Genomic DNA, 20,740 nt, shown 5'->3' on the forward strand with positions numbered 1-20,740 from the left:
TTTTTTTTTGTTTGTTTTGTTTTTTGGGGTTTTTTTTGTTTGGTTTGGTTTGGTTTTTTGGTTAATTTTCCTTGCCGTTTTCTCCTCTACTCTGTCTGCCTCTGTCTCCTGTGAGGCCATCTGCAATGCCCTGTCACAGCAGGCCAGGTGCTGCCGTCACTCGCGCTTGCGGAGGATGACGTAGATGATGCCGCTGGCCAGGGCCAGGGGGAAGGCCAGCCACGCCAGGATGTAGGCGAAGCCGTAGGAGGTGTTTTCCGAGGCTTGGTGCCAGTCCGTGTGCCTCACTGTGAAGATGGCAGCACCACTCATCACACAGAGCCCTGCAGGGGAAGCACAGGGGATCTCAGTGATGCCAGGGAGGGGCCAGTCCCTGCTGGGAGCCCGGAGTCACCCGGGACAACACCCAACACCAGCACGGGAACTGGCTTGGTTGTTGCCCCCTTGGACCTGTCCCCTGGAAGTCTCCACATTTGGGGAGGGGATGCTTTGTGCTCTGGTCTGGCTGGAGGTGAGCAAGGATATCTCTGCCATGCCCAACAAGCAAAGACAAAGGCTCTGGAGCAGACAAAGCTGGAGCATCACCTGGGCTAACCCATCCCTCAGGCAGCCCCAGATCAGGGCTGCTGCTCCAGACCAACCCTGCTCCCCTGGTGCCCTGCTTAAAACCTGAGCCACTTCCCTGCAGTGCTGCAAGAGCTCAGACACAGAGCTGGGCTTTCAGAGCAAGAAGGTTTCTGTGCCACCTCTCTAGGTGATAAAAACCACAAACCAAACTGGGCCTCAGGATGCTCTGGCTGTGATCCCCCATCCTTCACAGCTGGACCAGAAGCTGAACTGCAAACTCCATTCCCAGCAAACCCTGCCCCTTGAGAAAACACTGCTCCTTGAAAACCCTGGTCTCCATAAATCCTGTTCCTTGAGAGCCCAGCTCCCTCCAAACCCCTCCCTGTCCATGGCTCACCCCTCTTCCCTGGACACCCTCTGGCTAGCCAGGGCACGTGCAGGTCCCAGGGGTGTCCAGCCAGGCCCAGTCCTAGTGGGCAGCATTTAAGCTTTGTTGCAAACCCCCCCATCAGGGGTGGGCACTGCCTGGAGCTCGGACAAAGCCACCTCTATTCCTGCCCCAAACACGCTCTTTGAGTCAATCCCAGCAGTTCTATTATCCAGTCGTGGGGCTGTTGTTGGAGCCCAGTTCCAAATCCCCTGCCTGGCCCTCAGGACCACCTACATTTCAGCACCGTGATATTTGAGCTGTAATTCCACTTGACACTGCTCCTTTTGTTTGGGGAAAGTGCACAAGTGGGAATTCACTTCATTAAGGCGCTGCCGGAGCAGTTTCCATTCTCCAGGCACGGGAGCCGACTCCCACTGCCCGCCCTGCAGAGAGCACGGCCATTGTCTGGGGACAGGGGACAGGCCATTGGGGACAGGGGACAGGGACAGGCGTGTGGCCACCCCTCACCTACAGCCAGCCACACACAGTGGCCATTGTCTGCAGCAGGACTCTGGCCAGCCAGAGGCAATGGCTGCAACTGCACTTCTGAGGCACCCTAACCCTGCACTGCTGCAAGCAACAATGCACCATCCCTGCAGAGCCTGCCTTGAGAGCATGCTGCAGCCTTGCTTTGGCAGGTCAGCAGGGCAAACACTTCCTGACATTTGTTCCCGGGGTTTGCTCATGCTGGAGCAGCCCCATCCCTGCAGAGGAACCAGGTTGGGGCTCAGCAAGCTCCAGGGCAGCTCTCTGAGCCAGGTGTTTGCAAACAACTGTGGGATGTGGGCAGGCACATCCCTGGAGGCACCCACAGGGTGCAGCTCTGGGGTGAGAGGGGTGGGAGAGAAGAGATAAAAGTGATGAGAAGGATGCAATAGTTGGGTCAGAGCCCAAGAGGCCCAAACCAACATCTCTGCCATGTTGAGCTATGAGGAGTCATCCATGGATATGCTGGACCCACCAAGGATGGAGAGGCGCCTTTGAGGGCCTTTTGATGCCCTTGACTTCATCAGGACAAATCCAGTCAGGCTTTGGGGGTGATTCCAAGCTGTGTGAAGGTGCTGGGGATGATCCTGCCTGGCTGCTGCACCACAGTCCAAAGTGCCTCACCCTTCTCTTCTTGCCCTTCCCTCTCCTTCCTGGTGTCCCTGAGCTGCAGCAGCAGTGAGCACCAGCCCTGCCCTCCTCCCTGGCTCTCAGGGCAGCACTGCCCAGCTCTGCCACCTTGCAGAGCCCACTGCTTCTGCCCTGACTCCCCACAAGCAGCAAGGAGACCAGAACAGGCTCAGCTCCTATAACCAAAGCTGGCCCCACCTCCAGGTGGGATCTCCTGGCAATGCTGGCACAGCCATGTCCCATTTCCTACCAACAACCTTGATGTTTAGGGTCACAAAGATCAAAACTGACCTGAGCCTCCTCCTCCAGCCGTGGCCAGGAAGAACAGCAAGGATGGCCACTAGTGCCCACCTCTGCATGATCCACCTGGATCCAGAATTCTGCCTACAGGTCCCCTTGGTCATAGGGAATCCTAATGGGATCAGGACACATGTTTCCTGTCCTTCATACTGGCTGGGCATGGTGTTAACCCATAGCTCAGAGACTGTAGGTCCATGCATTGCCCCGGGACACCCAGCACAGCTGCAATGCCATTTCCTCCTCTTCTGACAATGAGCACTCACCAGCAATCACTAAGGAGACAGAAGCCTTCTGCTTCCAGGTCTATCAGAGAAGCTCTCAGGCAGGTAATTGCATTATTAATGCCTATTTCCCCTCCTTGGCTCCATGACTCTAAGGGGTTTCCGTACATCTCTTTTTCCACAGATGGTGAACTGATCTGAACTCCACCTCCACTGTGGCCAATCAGACACACTCATCATGGATTTCATGCCAAGAAAGGTTAGCTCTGGATTTCTCCAGGGTTTGGGAAGGCCAGTTGCTTAAGGGATGCCCAGAAACTTTGTCTAAACTCAGTGAATGAGTTTTTCCACTGATAAAACGGCAGGACCTCGGGTGGTTTCTAGTTTAACATCTAAAGCTCTAGGAAAGAATCAGTCTCCTTCCCAGACACTCTGTCCTAATATAGCCAGGACCTCAAAGCACAATTACATTTTTTAGCATGAACTCCTGAAAATCCTCTTCACTGGTTTCACACGTGGAAACATAAACAGAGCCAATGTCTTTACAGCATCAGTACTTGGGGAACTGCAGCATAGGACGTGAGCTGTGGCTCCTTTCCAGCAGAGTTCTCAAATAGTTACAAATAGCAGCTCAGCCCAAGCCAGAGCTCAGCCTGCAGCTCCAGGGTTCTGTGCTCATGGGGAAAGCACCAGGCCCCCTCATGGCAGGTTTATAAATAGTCACTGAGCTCTCTTTTGCCAGAACAGGATTGTCAGGGCTTTCTCCACCCTGCCAGCAGCTGTGGAAGCCTCACCCAGCCTGGTGAAGGATTCCCACAGCCAGCACAGCCACCCTGGACACCCAACATCCCACTCCAAGCCCTGGGGAACAGGCAGAGCTCTTGTTCCAGCATCCCTGTGATCTACTGCCCCCAGCTCTGCCCCAGTGGCTCTGGCATCCTGTCCCTCCAGTGGCTCCCTCACTGGGGCAGAAACTGTCTTGCACCTTGCCTGTGCAAGGGCAGAAGAGCTTGGATGCACAATGGCCCAAGAGCTGGACCCCATCCCAGGCATGTGAGACCTCAACACTCCTAAAGTATCATTTCCCTTCCCTTCCCTTCCCTTCCCTTCCCTTCCCTTCCCTTCCCTTCCCTTCCCTTCCCTTCCCTTCCCTTCCCTTCCCTTCCCTTCCCTTCCCTTCCCTTCCCTTCCCTTCCCTTCCCTTCCCTTCCCTTAGCAGGCAGCAGCTCCAGGGCCCTCCTGATGTGCCCCAGGAGCTGCTCATCCCCTCCTTGCCCTGTCCCTGCCCTCAGCCTGGCCCAGGTGGCAGTGCCACGCTCAGCCCCACTCACCTGCCAGGATCTGGAAGACTCCAGTGATGTAGAACCTGCCGCCCTTGGTGAGCGTGAAGAGCTGGCAGAAGAACAGGAAGAGCGACAGGACACTGAAGATGACGGAGAGGATCATCATGGCTTGGACAGACTGCAGCCATTCTGGGGACAGACACAACAACTCAGCGTGGCCACCATGGAGCTCCTGCTGTGCCTGTGCCCTTGCCACCAGCCCACCCTGGCTCCCGTGGGCTTTGGGAGCAGCTGGGGCCATACCCAGCACAGCCCAGATCCCCACCACGGGCACGCTGGCCCTGGATTGTGGGTGCCATGTGGATGCCACGGATCAGCTGCTGGAATACAAGGGATCGCAGGCCTGGGCACTGCCTCGGGTGCATTTACCACAAAGCAGAGCAGAGACAAAAGTCCTGATCTGCACAAAGCAAACAGAGCCTCTCCCCCAGCCCGTGCCCGGCCCTGGCTGTTCAGTTGTGCTGCAAACACCAAAGCCATGTGCAACGAGCCCTGGGACAGTGCACTGGCCAAGCTCCGAGGGCAAAGAAGCACACGAGAATGAAAACACCCACTGCCCCTGTGGAGTTGTACCTTTTGGAGGCCCTCCCCAGCTGCCAAACGCAGCTGTGTCCCGGAGCAGACCAGTTAAACCAGCCCGTGTGAGTCACTGCTCAGCTATTTCCAGGCTTAGTGGGTGTGTAATTCCCCACGTTAAAAAAAAAATAAATAAACAAGCAAAATGCAGCTCCATGCCATGAACTGCTGCAGCTTGACAGACAGAGGCAGTGCTCACAGATACCTTTGCCTTCCCCTTTTCTTACAAAGTTTGAGATCAAAACAAAGGACTCAGTACAGGTAAACTGAGGCACAAAGCACCCAATGAAAGGTAGAACAATTCTGCTAGAGGCTGAATCCTCAGATGAGATTAGGCAGCACTGAAGCCTCAGGCTCAGTCCCATGTTCCTGCCATAGTTTTACTCCCACCAGTTTCAGTCGTGCCTGCAGAATCAGCTCCCTGCAGCAAATGGCTGAAATGGAGCAAAACTTCCAAACAAAGCTGCCCTTCAGCTCAGCCACCTCTGACCTTGGAGCAACAAACAAGGCAGCTGGGACTGTCAAGGGCAGCGTGTGCCCCACACAATGACCACACTGAGTCTCCACCAAATCCCTGCAAGCCTCACTCAGGGAGGGCAGAGTGGAGTTTGCACCTGAGAGTGAGCACAGCCTCCAGCTGGGATGGCAGTGATGGTCCATGGGCACTCCCAGCAAATCCATGGCTGCAGGAATATCCTGTAACACTCACTCACATCTCTGGGTTTGACTTTGGACCAGGATTTCTACCCCTTGTCTTTGCCTCTTTGAACATCTCTGGATGTTCAGACAATGGAGCAGACACAGTACCTGCTCCCAAAGCTTTGGAACCAACCACAGCAGTGCCTGCTCCTCACAGCCAGCCTGGTCCTTCCCCTCCCTGCCACACTTCCCATTTCAAACTACTCCCATTCCTTAGGAAGGAACAGCTATTGCTTCTTCCAGGAAATCCAAGAGTGGATTTCACTGCAATGTGCACACAAAATATTTAATGTATTTCCCCTAACTCAGATACTGGGCAGGGAAACCCCCCTTGCCTCAGCCCCACCTACCCCTTCAGCTCTGGCTGTCCTCTACCAGTGGGAGATGGGATGAGACAGCTTCAGCACCACCAAAATCATCATAAATCCTTGCTCAGATCAGACCAGAGAAGTGGTTGAAGGATGTGCAGCTGCTGAACTGCACCTCCTTCCATTCCTCAGCACAGACAGGGCTCCCACCCCAGCCTGGGGAAGCTGAGCTCTCCTCTCACCCCTTCCCAAGCCCTGAAGCTGTGTTCACCTCCAGCACCACCCAAGCCAAAGCCAAGCCCTGCAGTTTCACACAGGACCAGAAAGCCAAATCTTCTGTGATTGCAGAGGCCACGGGATCCGGCCCGAGAGGAGCCCTTTCTGCTGGGGGGTGGATGCTGCCACTGCTGGTTATTTTAGGACAGGGCTGTCTAGACGGAAAGCTGAGCTGAGCTGCCCTTTAATTGCATCTGCCTCCCCTGCCTGGTTTTTGGTTCTGAATGCAAATGATTTATAGGGGCTTTGCAAAATCCCGTTGTAATCAAGAGCCATGTCAGGGGCAGAGAAAGGAGCACCGAGGGGGGAGCCCACCGTGGCTGGAGGGTTTGGGCAGCCAGCCTGGGAGCAGGGAAATGGGGAGATGATTCCACAGAGCAGAGCTCTGGGCTGGCTCACATCCAGCCCTTTGCTGACTTTTGCTGGCCTCCTTTGTGAAAACAAAGGGCATGATGGCAGCCCAGGGCTGAGACCCACAAGAGCGATTTCCAGAGCTCCATTAACTCCACGCCAGCTGCTCACAGACTCCAACTGGATTAGGACAGCTAATTGCCTTTAATACATTGTAAATCACCCCTATACCTGCAGGTAGGGTTTTTACCCCCTCAGCCCCACATGCCTTTACCCCTTGGCTGTAGTACTGTGTCCAGCCCTCAGGATTTCAAACACAGCAAGCTTCCCGGAGCTGCAGCCAGGCTGTCAGCACTGTTTACTCCCAGGCTGTTATTTGTGGTTTCCCCTGGGCAGCGAGCTGGCTATCCCATTTTCCCCTGCATCTCTTCAGCTCTGTTTATATCTTTGTTCTTCAGGAGGAAGAAGAAAAGGAAGCATCATGGAAAGGACAGATAACACCCTGCACGCTGCTTCCGGAGATGACCCAGCAGGAGTGGGTTTAGAGCCCTTGCAGATGGCCAGAGACAAAGCAAGAAGATTTTGCAAAATCAACTTGAATTTTTCTTTAAGTTCTGCAAGCCCTGATGTGCTCACAGCACTGCTTACAACAGCAGGGAGAAGACTTCAGCCCTGGGATGATAAAGACCATGTTTCAGTGCCCTAAAATCCAGCATGAAAGAAAGAAACCCAGAGCAGAATTGGCAGATGAATCTCCCAGACAGACAGCAGAGCTCCAGCCCTGCTTGCAGGGAGGTTTTATGTCCTGACAGGACTGAGAGGACAGGGAAAAATGTGCCCTTGGCCAGAAGCAGAGGCTTTGAAGGACAGGCATTGCCTCCCCAGGGCTTAACTCACACCTCCACACTCTCTTTGGCCCCAGCCAAGGAGGAAAACCAAAGTGCACACTGAAGACACTTCTTTGAACACTCAGCTTACCCATGGCTGTGAGAACTCCCTAAATTAGGGCTGTGCATTGAAAACATCACCATGCTGGGATCTGCAGCTGATGGGAATGTTTGGCAGATGGAATTTTCCCTTTGCCAAGTGTGTACGCACTGTACATTTAAAAAGCGACCACTTCTGGGGAAGAAAACATCCATTAAGGAGGTAACTGTAGCATATGATACAGCCAAAGCTGGAAGGAGGGAAATCCATGCCCCTAGCTGTAAAACCTGCTGCACCCATACCGCAAGTTAAATCTCAGCAGGGTCAGGAGCAGCACAGGAACAAAGGCACCAGCCCAGGGCTGCCAGGAAAAGCCACATTTTCTGACTGGAGTTTTCCCAGAGCACACTCTCAGGTGTCAAGCCCTGACCAAGATCTTGAGCCCAGCTCACATCCTCCACTCTGAAGTGGCCAGGTTGCAGCATAACACTGGAAGTTGCAGTGGTTTTGATTTTCAAACACTCTGAGGATTGTTGGAAAAGGGTGAAATGGAGATGCAGAAACACCAGCTCAGCTGCAGCACTCTCTGGGCTGCCCTCAGACATAGGTCCCTCAGAACCCCAGGAGCAGAAAGGCTCAGGTGCCTGTGATCTCTACAGAGCCCAGATCCCCCACTGCCCTGACCCTCAGCCCAGAGCTGCAGGGACACCTCCCCTGCAATGCCACCTCCCCTGCAGGGACACCTCTCCAACTGGGGACACCTCTCCTGCAGAGACACCTCTCCAACTGGGGATACCTCCCCTGCAGGGACACCTCTCCTGCTGGGGACACCTCCCCTGCAATGACACCTCCCCTACAATGACACCTCTCCTGCAGTGACAGCTCTCCAATTGGGGACACCTCCCCTGCAGGGGACACCTCTCCTGCTGGAGACACCTGCCCTGCAATGACACCTGCCCTGCAATGACACCTCTCCAACGGGGGACACCTCTCCTGCAATGACACCTCCCCTGCAATGACACCTGCCCTGCAATGACACCTCTCCAACGGGGGACACCTCTCCTGCAGTGACATCTCTCCTGCAGTGGCACCTCTCCTGCAGTGGCACCTCCCCTGCAGTGGCACCTCCCCTGCAGGGACACCTCCCCTGCAGGGACACCTCTCCAACTGGGGACACCTCTCCTGCAGTGACACCCCTCCTGCAGTGAGACATCCTCCCCATCTGTAGAGCTGAGCCTGTGCTGTCCCAGGGAAAAGCCAGGGAGAATCCAGCTCCACTGCAGCTTTCCCCTGCCGTGGCCCAGCCTGACATTCCTGGCTGCTGCTACCGGATGCTCAAGGCAGGAGCAGCAGGTCTGGCACCCAACACCTGCTCCTTTGCAATCCTCCCCTCTCCATCCCCTGGGAATCCCACTGGCACAGGGGAATTCTAAAGAGCTCCCAAGGTGTTTGTGAGGGCCAGGGGGTGAGCAGGAGGGAAGCCCTGGGGCTGCAGGGAGGCACTGACTGAACACAGCGCTCTGGGTCCTGTCCAAGGCCTCCTGCTCCTCTTCTGCAGCTCCTTCAGGTGGAGATGAACCCCTCAAACCTGTCTCTCCTCTTTTCCTTTCGGCTCTGCTCCCTTTTCCTTTTCCTTGAAGCTCCATCCAAGAAGTCCATGAGGCCGGGGCGTGCAGAGCTCTCCAGAGCTCCCTCTCTCCAATTCACATCCCACACATGCTACTCCTGATGCAGCTGGGGCAGCAGGAAGCTGCTGGCACCATGAGAAACTCCTTCCAACAGCTCCAGAAAGCCCAAGGCAGCTCCTTTCCCAGACCCTTGGTGTGGTGGCTCTGGCCTCCTGCTGGCTGTGCTGAGGTGGCAGATCCATCATTCCATGCCCAGATCCTCCCAAGGACTCCAGTGCCAGCTCCCAGTCAGGTGCAGTCCAGGCAGCAGTGGTGCCTTGGCCACAGACCTGGTGCAGGGTCACTCAGCCTGTGCCCACAAGGACATCCCAGAGCCTCATCAAGGCAAAAAAAAATGTTAGTTGAAGGTTTTTCCAGCACCATACTCTGCAGGGGATTCCCCCACCCTTTCTTCTGGTTTGACAATCATATTTTTGCCCACGTGTTGCTTTCTTCCTCCCATTCCTCTGTGGGCCAGAGCACAAATATAGCAGGGAAGGTTGCCTGACCCCACCTCTCACAGGAAAAATGGGAGCCAAAGACATCTGGAGCAGCTGAGAAAAAAACAGCACCAGTTCCAACCTCTCCTTTTCAGATGCTCTTTGTAAGAAGAACAACAATAAAAAATGGTTTTAAGCAGAAAAAATCTCTCTTATTGAAGGCAAGAAAGTTATGGGACAAAATGATCTGAAATACAAAAAATTCTCTTGGAATAGGAGATTTTTAGATTTTAGAAGTAAATTCTTTACTCAGAGGGTGAGCAGGCACTGGCACAGGGTCCACAGCAGAGGTGGCACTGGGGGATCTTTAAGCTCCCTCCCAGCCCAGACCATCTGGGATCCTGTGAATGCCCCTCAACTGATTCCAGAGCACCAAGGGATGAGTTCCCGTACCAGTTCCAGAGCTGGCAGAGAGGGTTCAGCCCTGCCAGAGTTAAGCCATTGTCACCTGTTATTAATGACATTAATAAAATCTGCTCTGGGCAACCACCTGGGCTTTGCTCATGGCCATCACATCACAATCAGGAGGGGCATCACAGGGCCCAAGCACTCAGTGCCTGTGGACAAGCCAGCCAGAGGAGAAACTGTGAGAAAGCAACAGGAGAAATGTCTCCTGCCATTCCAGAAGGATGTGGGGATCTCCATGGATGGCCCCATTGCCTCCCCACTTTCAGCACTTGCACCACAGTCAGAGTAGAAGCAGCAGAAGTGTTCTTTCCTGCATAGAACATTCTGCTGCGAAAAGAAAAGGCCATTTTTGGAGGTTAAAAGATCCCTGTGTGGAAATATGGGATGGAGTCTCCTCGAGAGCACTTGCTGGGCCCGGCCACGGGGCTGTAGAGCCGGGCTGGCACACGGCCCTGCCGACCCACAGTCCCGGGACTCAGAGCTGAATTCCTGAGATAAGGCTTTTCCAGGAATGTCTGACAGCGCAAATGAAGCAAAGATTGCAACATTTTTTCCATAGTTCTTGGCCTCTTGAAGAAAAAAAAGCATTATCTAACAGCAGATGCAAAATCAAAGCAACAAGCAGGCAGTTGTACACCAGAGGGAGTGGGAATGTGCCCTGGGCTCCTGCTAGGATGGCTCAGCCCTTGCACACACCGAGGGGCTGAGCCCTGCAAGAGGAATTTGGGAGGTGGGAGCTCAGCCCCACCAAGGCCAGTGCAGCCCAGCCTGGGCTCAGGGGCTGCTGATGTCTCAGAATCCTCACCTGTGCTCAGCCCTGGCGCTGCTCTGCTACCTGCTCCATCCCCACGGGATGATCTGTGGGGTGAGCAGCACAGCCCAGAACCTGCCCCAGAGTAAAATGAAAGCAAATCCTTCTGGCACCTGGGTATAAATGCTCTGCTTCTTAAGCACCCACACAAAGGTCACTAAGAAAAGGATCCCTGTGGGACAGGACAGGGGAGGCTCAGCTGAGACCAAGGGAGACCACAGCACCAACACCCCCCAAAGTCACCATCCATGATGAATACAGGTGATCCATCACCATCTGACTCCCAAATTCCACTCAGAGTACCACTGCCTTTTGGAAAGAGGAGAAGCAGTAACCACACCCCAGAGGCCACCATGATGGGCAGAGCAAAAATTGCCCCTGTGTAAAGACTGAAAAGTCTGCCAAAATTCCCAATGAGGATTCCTTGCTGCTTCCTCAGAGCACCTTGGCACTCCAGGATTAACACTCAATACCATCCTAGGCACAGGAAAATTAATTTTTATGGCTCTCTGGAGCCCACTGCAGCACAGCCTCTGTTCTGAGAGCTGTGACCACAGATGGCTTGTGGTATTTGTATGGAATCATTCCTGATTTTGAAAATAAGCATAATCCTAGGAAAGGGGTGTGAGGATGAGGCAGGAGACAAATATAAGCCTTAGAGATGGTTCTGCTAGGATCCTTGCCCTGTGACCTCGCTGCTGCTCCAAAGAGGGGCTGACAGCAGCTTCTGGCAGTGGTGACAGGGGAGGGAGGGAGCAGGACCCACTGGAAATGAGACCATGTGGCATTTTCGTTGCTTTTACAAACAGATCTTAAAAGCCTGGCATAAACCCAGGAAATATCCTTCGATTTTGTGTTCCTATAGCAGTGGTGGGCTCTGGATCCTGCATCCAGGGTGCCACAAGATGAAGACAGGTCCTCAACATCATGGCTCCCACACCCTGCCTGCAGGGTGAATGGGGCACAGGCTTTTGTCCAAGCAAAACCCCCTTCTCCTGATGCCAGAGCAGACCCTTTGGACATGTGAGAGCTGTCAGAGAGCTGCTTAAGCCTCAAGCATAGTGAACTTCTACTCAAGGAGCAGCTCACTGGGGCACTTCATCCTGGAATCCCAGAATGGTTGGTGTTGGATGGGATGTTACAGATCCCACCTGCCATGGGCAGAGACACCTTCCACCGAATCAGGGCTGACAACCCAACACCAAAATGCTGCTCAGCTGCATTTTCAACAGCATCATCTTGACTATCATCCCTTTAATGATCAACAACCAGCAGTGGAAAGGCTCCAGCAGTGCTGGGAACAGCAGTGGGCCCTCCCAGCACACAGCAGGACTGCGGGGTGTGCGAAAACCATCCAACCACAGCCTGGACAAGCCCCTCTGAGCACTGATACCCTGGCAGAGCATCCTGTAAACATCCAGAAAGAGCGGTGCAGCTTTGAAAAGCCAAAGATTTGAGAGGCTTTAGAGCGCTGGGCGCTGGGACTCCTGAGGGCAAGCGCCGCCTTTCATTGCAATCAGGGCTCAGCAGTTTCGGAGCTCGCATGACTGACCCTGAAGCGGGGCTGCCGACGCTGCAATAGCCAGCCCGGAACGGGACACGGCTCCAGAAGGCTCCGGCCCGGGACGCGCTCCAGCCGCTCCCGCTGCCCGGGCACCGCCAGGCGTCAGCAGAGACCAGCGCCGGGACGGAGCGAGACAGAGCGGGGACGGAGCGGGGACGGGCGGAGGCATCGCCTCCCGCGGGTAACTCCAGCGTTCGCTCCCACAGCTGGGGATCATCACTGGAATCTCCAAAAAGCCGCCCATAGCCTCCGTTCGCTGGGGACCCTCGGAAGTATTTCATGCTCCCCTGTGCCTGTGCCACTCTCTCCAGGGCCATTAGGCATCACTCTGCTCCTACCCAGGCCCGCGTTCCCCGAACAGCGTGACTGTGTCCCAGGGACAGCGGTGGCACTCGCAGCTGCTGGCACTAAGGGACAATCTGCTTCCCCGGGAATGCAAAAACCAGGCTAACGAAACAAATGCTAGCCCCAGCACCACTGACATTAGCTCTCTATTCCCAGGAAACTGAGGCACAGGCTTGCCCAGCACTCTGACACGGATTTGGAGTTCCCGATGCCACTGGTCACCCCGGAATCGGCATGTCACGGCGTCCCAGCACACTCTTCTCCCTTGCTGACCTCAGCAAACAGTCCAGGAGTGATGTCACCCAGTGTGACATCAGCCTTCACCAGCTTGGTCCTGCAGGGGTTGTTCAACCCTCCGGCTGTGCAGGTGCATGGGATGAAGGGCCGAGCACTCAGCACAGCCCCACAGCAAACCCCATGGCCAGGCCTGGGCCCAAATCTCAGCCTGTGCCTGCAGCAAAATGCAGGAACATTTCCAGGTAGGGAACAGATGTCCTCTGGAGACAGAGCATCCTCAGGGCCCTGTGTACATCCTTCAAACTCCTCACAAGCAGAGCAACAGGGAACTGTGCCAAAAAGATCCCCACAGCCTCCAGCAGGGTGACAGGTGTCCCAGCAACACCTCATGTTTGTGCCTTCAATAGGAAAAATGTGCTAATAACAGGAGACCCCCAAAGGGCTCGAGCTGTCACCACCAGTGCAGCTGAGGGGGACACCCTGCACTAGTGCTGCCAGCAGCTGCCCTGCAGTCCGGGGGCAGCCGGGCACAGCCACAGTAGTAGGTCAAGTCTTCGTCCCAAACCCCATCAGAGCTTCAGGGACTGGGAGGGGAGAGGGAGCAATCCCCCACTGCCGGCCCAGCCCCGTGTCCCCACAGCGGGACACAGCAGAGCCGCGCTCCTCCAGCGGGGGACAGAGCAGAGCAGCAAGGGCATGGGCTGGACGCAGGAAAATCCAAAAGGAATCCCTAATAATCCGCAAGGGTGAATCCCTCTTGATTCCATAGGAACAGGCAGGAGAATGAAAGCAGCGGGTGGGAGCACTCCTGATCCCGAGGGGACACAGACCTCATCCCGGGGGGGGGGGACGACACAGCCCCCATCCCCGGGGAGGGGGGACACAGCCCTCATCTCCGGGGAGGGGGGGACACAGCCCTTATTCCCGGTGGGGGGGGGACACAACCCTCATCCCCGGGGTGGGGGGGACGGTGGGGGGGACAACACAGCCTCCATCCCGGGGGATACTCACCGTTGGAGGAGGATGCCAGGCAGTGGAACGAGGATCCGGAGGTGCAGTTCTGCCACAGGTCTGCCCTGTGCTCGCCGTTCACCAGCCATTGCTGTGGGACAGACACAGCCCGTGAGCAGGGCCTGGGGAGGAGCAGCCACCCGTGGCCGTGTACCCCCAGCGCCAGCCATGTCCCCCCGCACGTGCCTGCCCGGCCAGGCGCTCCCAGGGACACGCTTGTCCTTAGAGAGGGGTTTGGAAAGTAAATCCCGGTATTTGCCCTTAACTGCTTTAGCCCTCTAGGCACAGGAACAGAAGCTCTTTATGCTCTTTAAACATGGAGCGAGTCCCGCGGGGCCGCGCTTCCCTCCCCTCGCCGGCCTCGCCTGCTGCCTGGCCGGGATATTTGAATGCTTCCACGTGATTCCTAACGGCTAGGAAGATTTTTGTAACGTTTTCCATTACTATTACCACAAAAAAAAAACAAAAAAGAAAAAAAAAAAAAAAACAAAAAACACGGGAAAGAAGCCCCTGGTGAAGCAAGCTTGGAAGTCACCAGCTCCACAGAAGAGCCGCTTTAAAGCCAACTCAAAGCTCTCCCCGAGCAGCTGACGTGTTTACTGGGCTGCAGCCCCGGCACAGTGCTGGGAAGCCTCTGTGCTGCATCCAGCCCTCGCTCCCGCCGCTGCTCACACAGATTCAGCCTTGGAAGTTGCGTTACGAAAAGAGGCTGTGCCTTATTCCCAGCCGCAAAGGAGAAGAGCTGGGGATCAGAACGGCTGTGCTGAGGAGTCCCTGCCCAGCCAGCCTCGTCTAGGGGCTTTGCTCAGGCTGGCTCTTCTGGTCCTGTGCGTGAAGCTCAATAGCAGGTGAAGCTCCCTTATGCAAGGGGAGAGCAGCATCACCCCAAAGGAGGGGATTTGGGGTCCTCCTAGGCTGCTCCTTGATGTGAACCAGCCTGGGGAGGATGAATAGATGGTTTCCAGCAGCGCTCATGTCTCTCTAATAATGTGGATGCCCTGGGCACCCACCACAGAACACAGCCAAGCTTTCCCTGACAGCACAAACCCCCAAATTCCCAAATTTTACTGTTACTGAGACCAGCAACCAGCTAGTAAAGGCTTCCTGCTAAGAGCCAGTCTGTAAAAACAGACATAAATAAAAATAACTCCTTCAGCTGGTGCCAGCCATGTCCCTGCCTCGGGGAAGCCCGGAGCAGGGAAAACCCATACTCACACTAACGATGGTGGAGACGAAGAGCAGCACCAGCACGGTGACGTGGAGCACGATGATCCCCAGCAGCAAGAGCAGCATCTTGGCGGTGGCGGAGGGCAGAGCTGCAGCGGGACAGGGATGATGCTGAGTTTGTGTGTCTGCCTGTCCGTGCGCCTGTTCGAGGGCAGCACGAACGCTCCGCTCTGCCCCGCCCGGCGCGGGGATGCTGCTGGGGCCCGGCGCCCGGCTTCTCTCCGTGGGCCCCACCGATGGAGAAAGGTTCGAACCCTCTGCCCGCTTCCCGATATCCCCCGGGGATCTCCCGAGACTTTCCCCCGAGCCTGTTCTCCCTCTCCCACCGAGGGGGCTCCTCCCAGTCCCCTCCCCGGGGACCTTCAAAGGGGGGTGGTTCCCCAGGGGGCTTCCCCAGCCCCTCTCCCCGAGATCAGTCCGATCCCCCTCTCCAACGGGAATGTGCTCCCCGACCCGGCTGAGGACTCGGTCTCGGCGCATCGCACCCGAGGGGCTGACCTGGCCCCACTCCGCAGGGAAAGGGGGCGGGGGTGCCTTGCCCACCCACCCATGGGAACAGTGTGGGGGATTCTGTCGGCCCCCATCCCAGGGGAAATTTTACCGGCCTCATCTGTCCTGGAGACCCTCGGGGAGAGGGCAGGGGGCGGGGAGCAGGGGCGGCAGCCCCTGCCCCTTTCAGCCCCCGGCCCCTCTTTTCCGAAGGTGCCCTGAGCCCATCTCCCCTCGGGTCCCCCAGCCGAGATTCTCCTGGACTCTCTCCCGAGTTGGGGGGGAAATTTTCCCAGCCTAACTCCCCTCGGTGAAGAGGGGAGGGGGTGCTCTGTCCCCTCTCTTTAGAAAAGTCCCAGAGGCGGGGTGCTCCTCCACTCCCCGTCCGCTGCGAACCCCAGGCGGGTCTCTCCAGCCCGTGTCCCCCCGGTGCGGCCGCTCCCCCGGCGGGGACGGGAGCTCCGTACTCACATCGCGGCGGAGCGGAGAGCGCTGGCGGCGGCGGAGCGGGCGCGGAGCGGAGCGGGCGGCGGCGCTGTCAAGTTTCCCCTTTAACCGGGGCCACCGCCCCGTTTGCGTCTGCGGCACGGGGAGGGCTCAACCACCGCCCGCCGCCCTCCTATAAACGGGGCAGCGCCCGGCCCGGCCCCGACCCCGCTGCCTCCCCCCGGGACGCGGCAGGGAGCCGCTCACAGAGCTGCCGCCGTCCCCGGGACACGGCTCCCGAGCCGCTCCCTCCCGACAGCGATGAGATTTGAGCGGGGACAAGGGACGGGCACCGCGTTCTCCTGAGCCCCCACTGCTCCGGCAGCCGTGCAGCAAGGGGGGCAGAGATGGCCGAGCCCCGCTCTCCGAGCAAGTCCCGTGGGTGCGGGATGTCCCATAGCGTGAACGCTGCAGCTCCGGGGTGTCTGAGCAGGACCGGCCCGTGCCTGGAGAGGACAGAGCTCTCCACATCGGGGGTCCCCTCACACCGGCCCGCGGGGTTTGTGCAGCCCAGGGCAGGATCTGTGGCACAAGATTTGGGGAACGAGCATCCGGCTGAGCTGAAGGGACTCTAGCGCTTGGAGTAGACCTTTTTTTAGAACTTGAGAGCCAAATTAGGTAGAACAGAGCAACTTTTCACTAAATGGAGGGTGCCATTTTCCACAGCTCTGGAGGTCACTCAGAGAGTTAGGACTGGAGAAGGCTCTGGGGAGAGCTGAGAGCCCTTTCAGTACCTAAAGGAGCCCCGGGAGAGCTGGACAGAGATTTGGAACAAGGGATGGAGTGCCACGATACAGGGAATGGCTTCCCACTGCCAGGTGGGATAGTGAGGAGAAATTCTTCCCTGGGAGGGTGCTGAGGCCCTGGTACAGGGTGCCCAGAGCAGCTGAGGCTGCCCCTGGATCCCTGGCAGTGCCCAAGGCCAGGTTGGATACTGGGTCTTGGAGCAGCCTGGGACAGTGGAAGGTGTCCCTGCCATGGGGCTTTGAGGTCCTTTCCAACCCAAGCCAGTCTGGGATTCTCTGGCTCGGGTGCTCGGGAAGGAAGGGGTGGCTGCACTGCAGCCCTCGCTCATTCCGCAAGCACAGCCAATCTGTTCGAACAACCTCCCCCCGCCAGAGTCCACCCGCAGCTCCCAAATAATCCCTCCAGGAAACCTGCACGCTCCTGTGCATTAACGCCAGTCCCCCATCACCTCCCCTCTTCCCGCACCGGCTCCAGACATGTCCCGCGTTGTTGCACAAACGAGGGAATTCGGCATCCAGCCACCGGGGCTGTAAATCTTGGGAGAAGGGAGCTGGGGAAGCGTGCTTGGCTCCTCTCTCCTGGCAAGCAGAGCCATGTTCCCGCAGCACGGGCTTCTCACACACGGAGGGGGTCCCGGCACAGGCTCCAGCCAGCGAGTGGGAGTGGAGCTGAGAGCACCGGGGGGTCAGGCGAGAGAGGCAACGGCTGAAACGAGATTCCAAAGGTTGCGATTTCCCTTCCCCTCCAAAAAATCCCGCCAATTCCTCTGCTGCTACCATCGCTCTGCACCCTGTGACTCCTGTCAGTGCTCTTCAGAGGACTGAAACACCCGCGCCACCATCAGAACATTCCTGGCTAACGAGAATGAATGGGCTGGGTGCCTGAAGGAGCCCCCGCGCTCGGGGTTGAGAGAGAAAGATCTTGTTCCCAGGGCTGCGATCCAGGCTCTGGTAGAGACTGGGTGTGATTATCTGATTTAGGTTTGCGGGTCTGAGATATCGGCTGCTGTTTCTGGGCAAAACATCCAACCTGTTTTCTGGAGCAGAGCGGGATGCACGGTGGAGGAAGGCTTTGGGGAGGTGTGGGGGGTCACAGACAGCTCCGAGCTCCTCCGTGAGTGCGGGACAGCAAAATCGCCCCAGCTCCGCTTCTGAAAAAGGTGCCTAAACCTTTTTAAAGTTTTTTAAGTGTGGGGAGAAATATCTGAAAGTCAAACCAGGGAAAAGAGCAGTCTGTGGGTAACAGAGATAGTTTTGGCTGAGAGCCGTGGATTGGAAGCGGTGGAGAATGCCCAGGGAGAAGAGCACATCGCTCCCCTGATCCTTGCACACTTCTTTTGGAAAGGTGCACTGCTCAGACCGAGCAGGGCTTTGGACAAACCAGCTGCTGCTGTGAGTGCTGTGACAGAGCTCTGGTACCGGGCTCGGGCAAGGCTCCTCTCCACGCCTTTTGTCAGCCGGAGTTGCTGGAGGGAGCCTGGGCAGGGAGGAGAGGGGGCGAGGAAGTGAGGATGGTCAGCAGAACCCTGGGGAAGTGAGGATGGTCAGCGGAGCCCTGGGGAAGTGAGGATGGTCAGCGGAGCCCTGGGGGTTTGGCTGGATAGACAAGGTCTCAGCCAAGGCGGGACGGGCTGCAGGCACTCCCGGGGCTCCGCGGGGCTCGGTGGCAGTGCCACTCCCGCCGAAGTCAAAGCAGGCGCACCAATAAATTGGAAAAATATTTTGTGTACAAACAAGATTTGCCACAGGCTGTGCTGGGAACAGCGGAAGATTGACGAGTTTTATAAACTCTGGGTAAAAAATGTGGATTTCTCACTTTGAGTCTATTCCATGGGACTACTTTCAATGTGATGTTTCAGCTTGCAATTCTGGAATAAAATGATGAGAATCCAGGAGGGAAAGTGGGGTTTCTATCACTTTATGGCGCTCAGATGCTATTCTGACAAGACAGGGACGGACTGAAAGTGATCTCATGTTCATTTAACTGTGTGGCATCAACAGAACCAGCACATCAGGGCTCCGTCCATCCCTTTCCTCGGGCCAGGTGAACGAAACCCCTCTTAAAACAAACCGTTCCCAACTACAAAAAAAGGCAACATTTTCCTCTGTATGTCTTGTGAGGATGAACTTGTTTAACCCCACATTTTGCTCTCTCATCACAGTTTTAGGGAGTCGCTTCCTGTTCCCTACCCTGGTGATTAAGACCATGAGCGGGGAGGGTTTGAAATGCAAACGGCAGGGGCCGAAATCGGCGCTGCCGTCAGCAAACCCCTCCTGCCGTTCGCTGGGGGCTGGAGAGGGAACGAGGAGGGGAAAATCCCGTTTTCAAACAACTGTGCCACTAGGAAAAGGAAGAGAACAAGACATGGTTTGACTGCACTTTGTGCAGAATCTATAGTGCTCCCTCAGAGAGCACACATGCAGATGTGTAAGTATATATACATATAGATGTAAACATATAAATATATATATACACTGGTGGAATGGGTATTGGAAAAATATTTCAATGAAAAAAAATCACAAAGTGAGACTTTCTATTCAGCAAATTTCAATAACAAAAGGTCTAATGTGTCTTGACGGCATTGACTTATTTTTCCCGATTTGTTTTCTACCAGTTCAAGAAGAATTTATAAAATACTTTAGTCCTGTCTGCATTCATGCCCCCAAACCAACTTCATTCAAGTTTTGCTTTCCACTCCAAGCCAGTTACCAGCACTAATAGAGCCAGGCTGAAATCACTGGAGAAAATTCCACTGACTTGAAGGTAACCAAAATTTACCCACTGACCCCAAAACCCTCAAAAAATCAACGGAACTCCCCAGCTGGAGCTGTGAACATCCTCAGATTCTTTCTGAGCTGCTGGTTCGTGCTCCTCTCCTGCCAGAACAGACAGACCTTACAGAGGACACAGGTCTAAACCAGCTTTGAGCCACACTGTTGAGTTTCATACTTTCGGCTCCAGTGGTGCCAGATGTGGCCCCTTTTCCAGCGCCCTCCAGGATGGCAGAGCTGGCACTGCTGCTCCCAGGGTGCGGGTGCTCTGTGCCCTGTGGGTCCCAGCCCAGGAACACAGGATGCTGCACGAGCTCCAAGAGCAACTTGAGCAAGAGCATGTGAAACAAACCCATTGGGAGATATCAAACCCAAGGACAGCCCTGTCTGCTCTGGAAGTCCTTGGGATACTAACCCCTGGAAGCTGGGAAAGTGGACTGGGAGAATCTCACAGAGCTCTTGCCGCCTTCTAGTGCTTTTATCTCAGCATCGCCTGTTGGCTCTGGCAGAGGCTGCACCAGAGGCTGCACTTTGGCCTGAGCCAGCACAAGCATTTCTGTGATCCTACACTGCCCAAATTTTCCTTTAGAATTTTGCCAAAGTTTTCTTCTTTTTTTTCCGTAACAGCAATGAGTTTAGGGTTGAGGTTTTTTTTCTGACTGCTGATGCTGTTTGGGGAATTCTCTCTCCTTTGAGCACAATAATCTGCACTAGTTATGCAATACATTGTTAACATGGGTTTTGGCAAGCTTTGATTTCGCCCAAATTCGTATCAGACCCTTCCAGGACATTCAGACCCTTCCATTCAATGGTTTTTGTTTTCTTAAACAACAAAACCTCCTTTCTTAGAAGTTTCTTGCTAGCCTGCCTGGAGCATTCACCTGGATCCTGGAACTGCAACGAAGTAAGTGTGTCCTGGGTTTATTAATTTATTGTCTTTCCTCCAGTCAGTAAACAATTCATTTACACACCCAGCTCTGCAACAGTGATGCAAATGGAATGAAGCAAAAGGGTGGGAATATGGTTGTAAGATGCAAAGGAATTTCCACAAAGTAACTTTCTCAGCGGCTTGGCTGATAGAGGCAGTAGTAAACCAGCAATAAATAGCAATAAAAGCAGACACATCATTCTCGTGGAGAAAGGAGCCATCTCCTCAGTACAGGATGGTGGAAGATTGACTGGGACTATGATTTAGAAGTGATCTCTGAAAGGAAATAATTTAATGGCATGACAGCAAAGGCATATTAGCCATCAGCAGGAGGAGGCAGGGCTGTTGTTTCATCTCCTAGAGCACATCAAAGGCTGCTCAAATCTCAAAGCCAGTCCTGCAGGGATTAAATGGAGCAGCTTCGCTCAGCAGCAG

At 55.4% G+C, this 20,740-nt stretch overlaps 1 protein-coding gene across 1 annotated transcript; it reads right to left on the reverse strand.

The window, feature by feature from the left end:
* Positions 1–134: 134 nt before the first annotated feature.
* On the reverse strand, positions 135–15,970 carry PMP22 (peripheral myelin protein 22). Its single transcript, XM_079323190.1, has 5 exons — positions 15,845–15,970; positions 14,873–14,973; positions 13,658–13,748; positions 3,966–4,106; positions 135–323 (listed from the first exon to the last, which is right to left on the reverse strand). Exons 2-5 carry the CDS (start codon positions 14,948–14,950, stop codon positions 157–159), a joined length of 477 nt encoding a protein of 158 aa, XP_079179316.1. The 5' UTR covers positions 14,951–14,973; positions 15,845–15,970; the 3' UTR covers positions 135–156.
* Between the last annotated feature and the right edge of the window lie 4,770 nt (positions 15,971–20,740).

This window comes from Erithacus rubecula, assembly GCF_903797595.1.
Source record: "Erithacus rubecula genome assembly, chromosome: 20".
NCBI lineage: Eukaryota > Metazoa > Chordata > Aves > Passeriformes > Muscicapidae > Erithacus > Erithacus rubecula.

Excerpts from the sequence above, each read along its gene's own strand:
- PMP22 (XM_079323190.1), bottom strand. The coding sequence starts at position 14,950 with ATGCTGCTCTTGCTGCTGGGGATCATCGTGCTCCACGTCACCGTGCTG. Across the intron at positions 13,749-14,872 it reads TCGTCTCCACCATCGTTAGT|CAATGGCTGGTGAACGGCGA; the intron begins GTGAGTATGGGT and ends TCTGTCCCACAG. Across the intron at positions 4,107-13,657 it reads CCTGGCATCCTCCTCCAACG|AATGGCTGCAGTCTGTCCAA; the intron begins GTGAGTATCCCC and ends GTCTGTCCCCAG.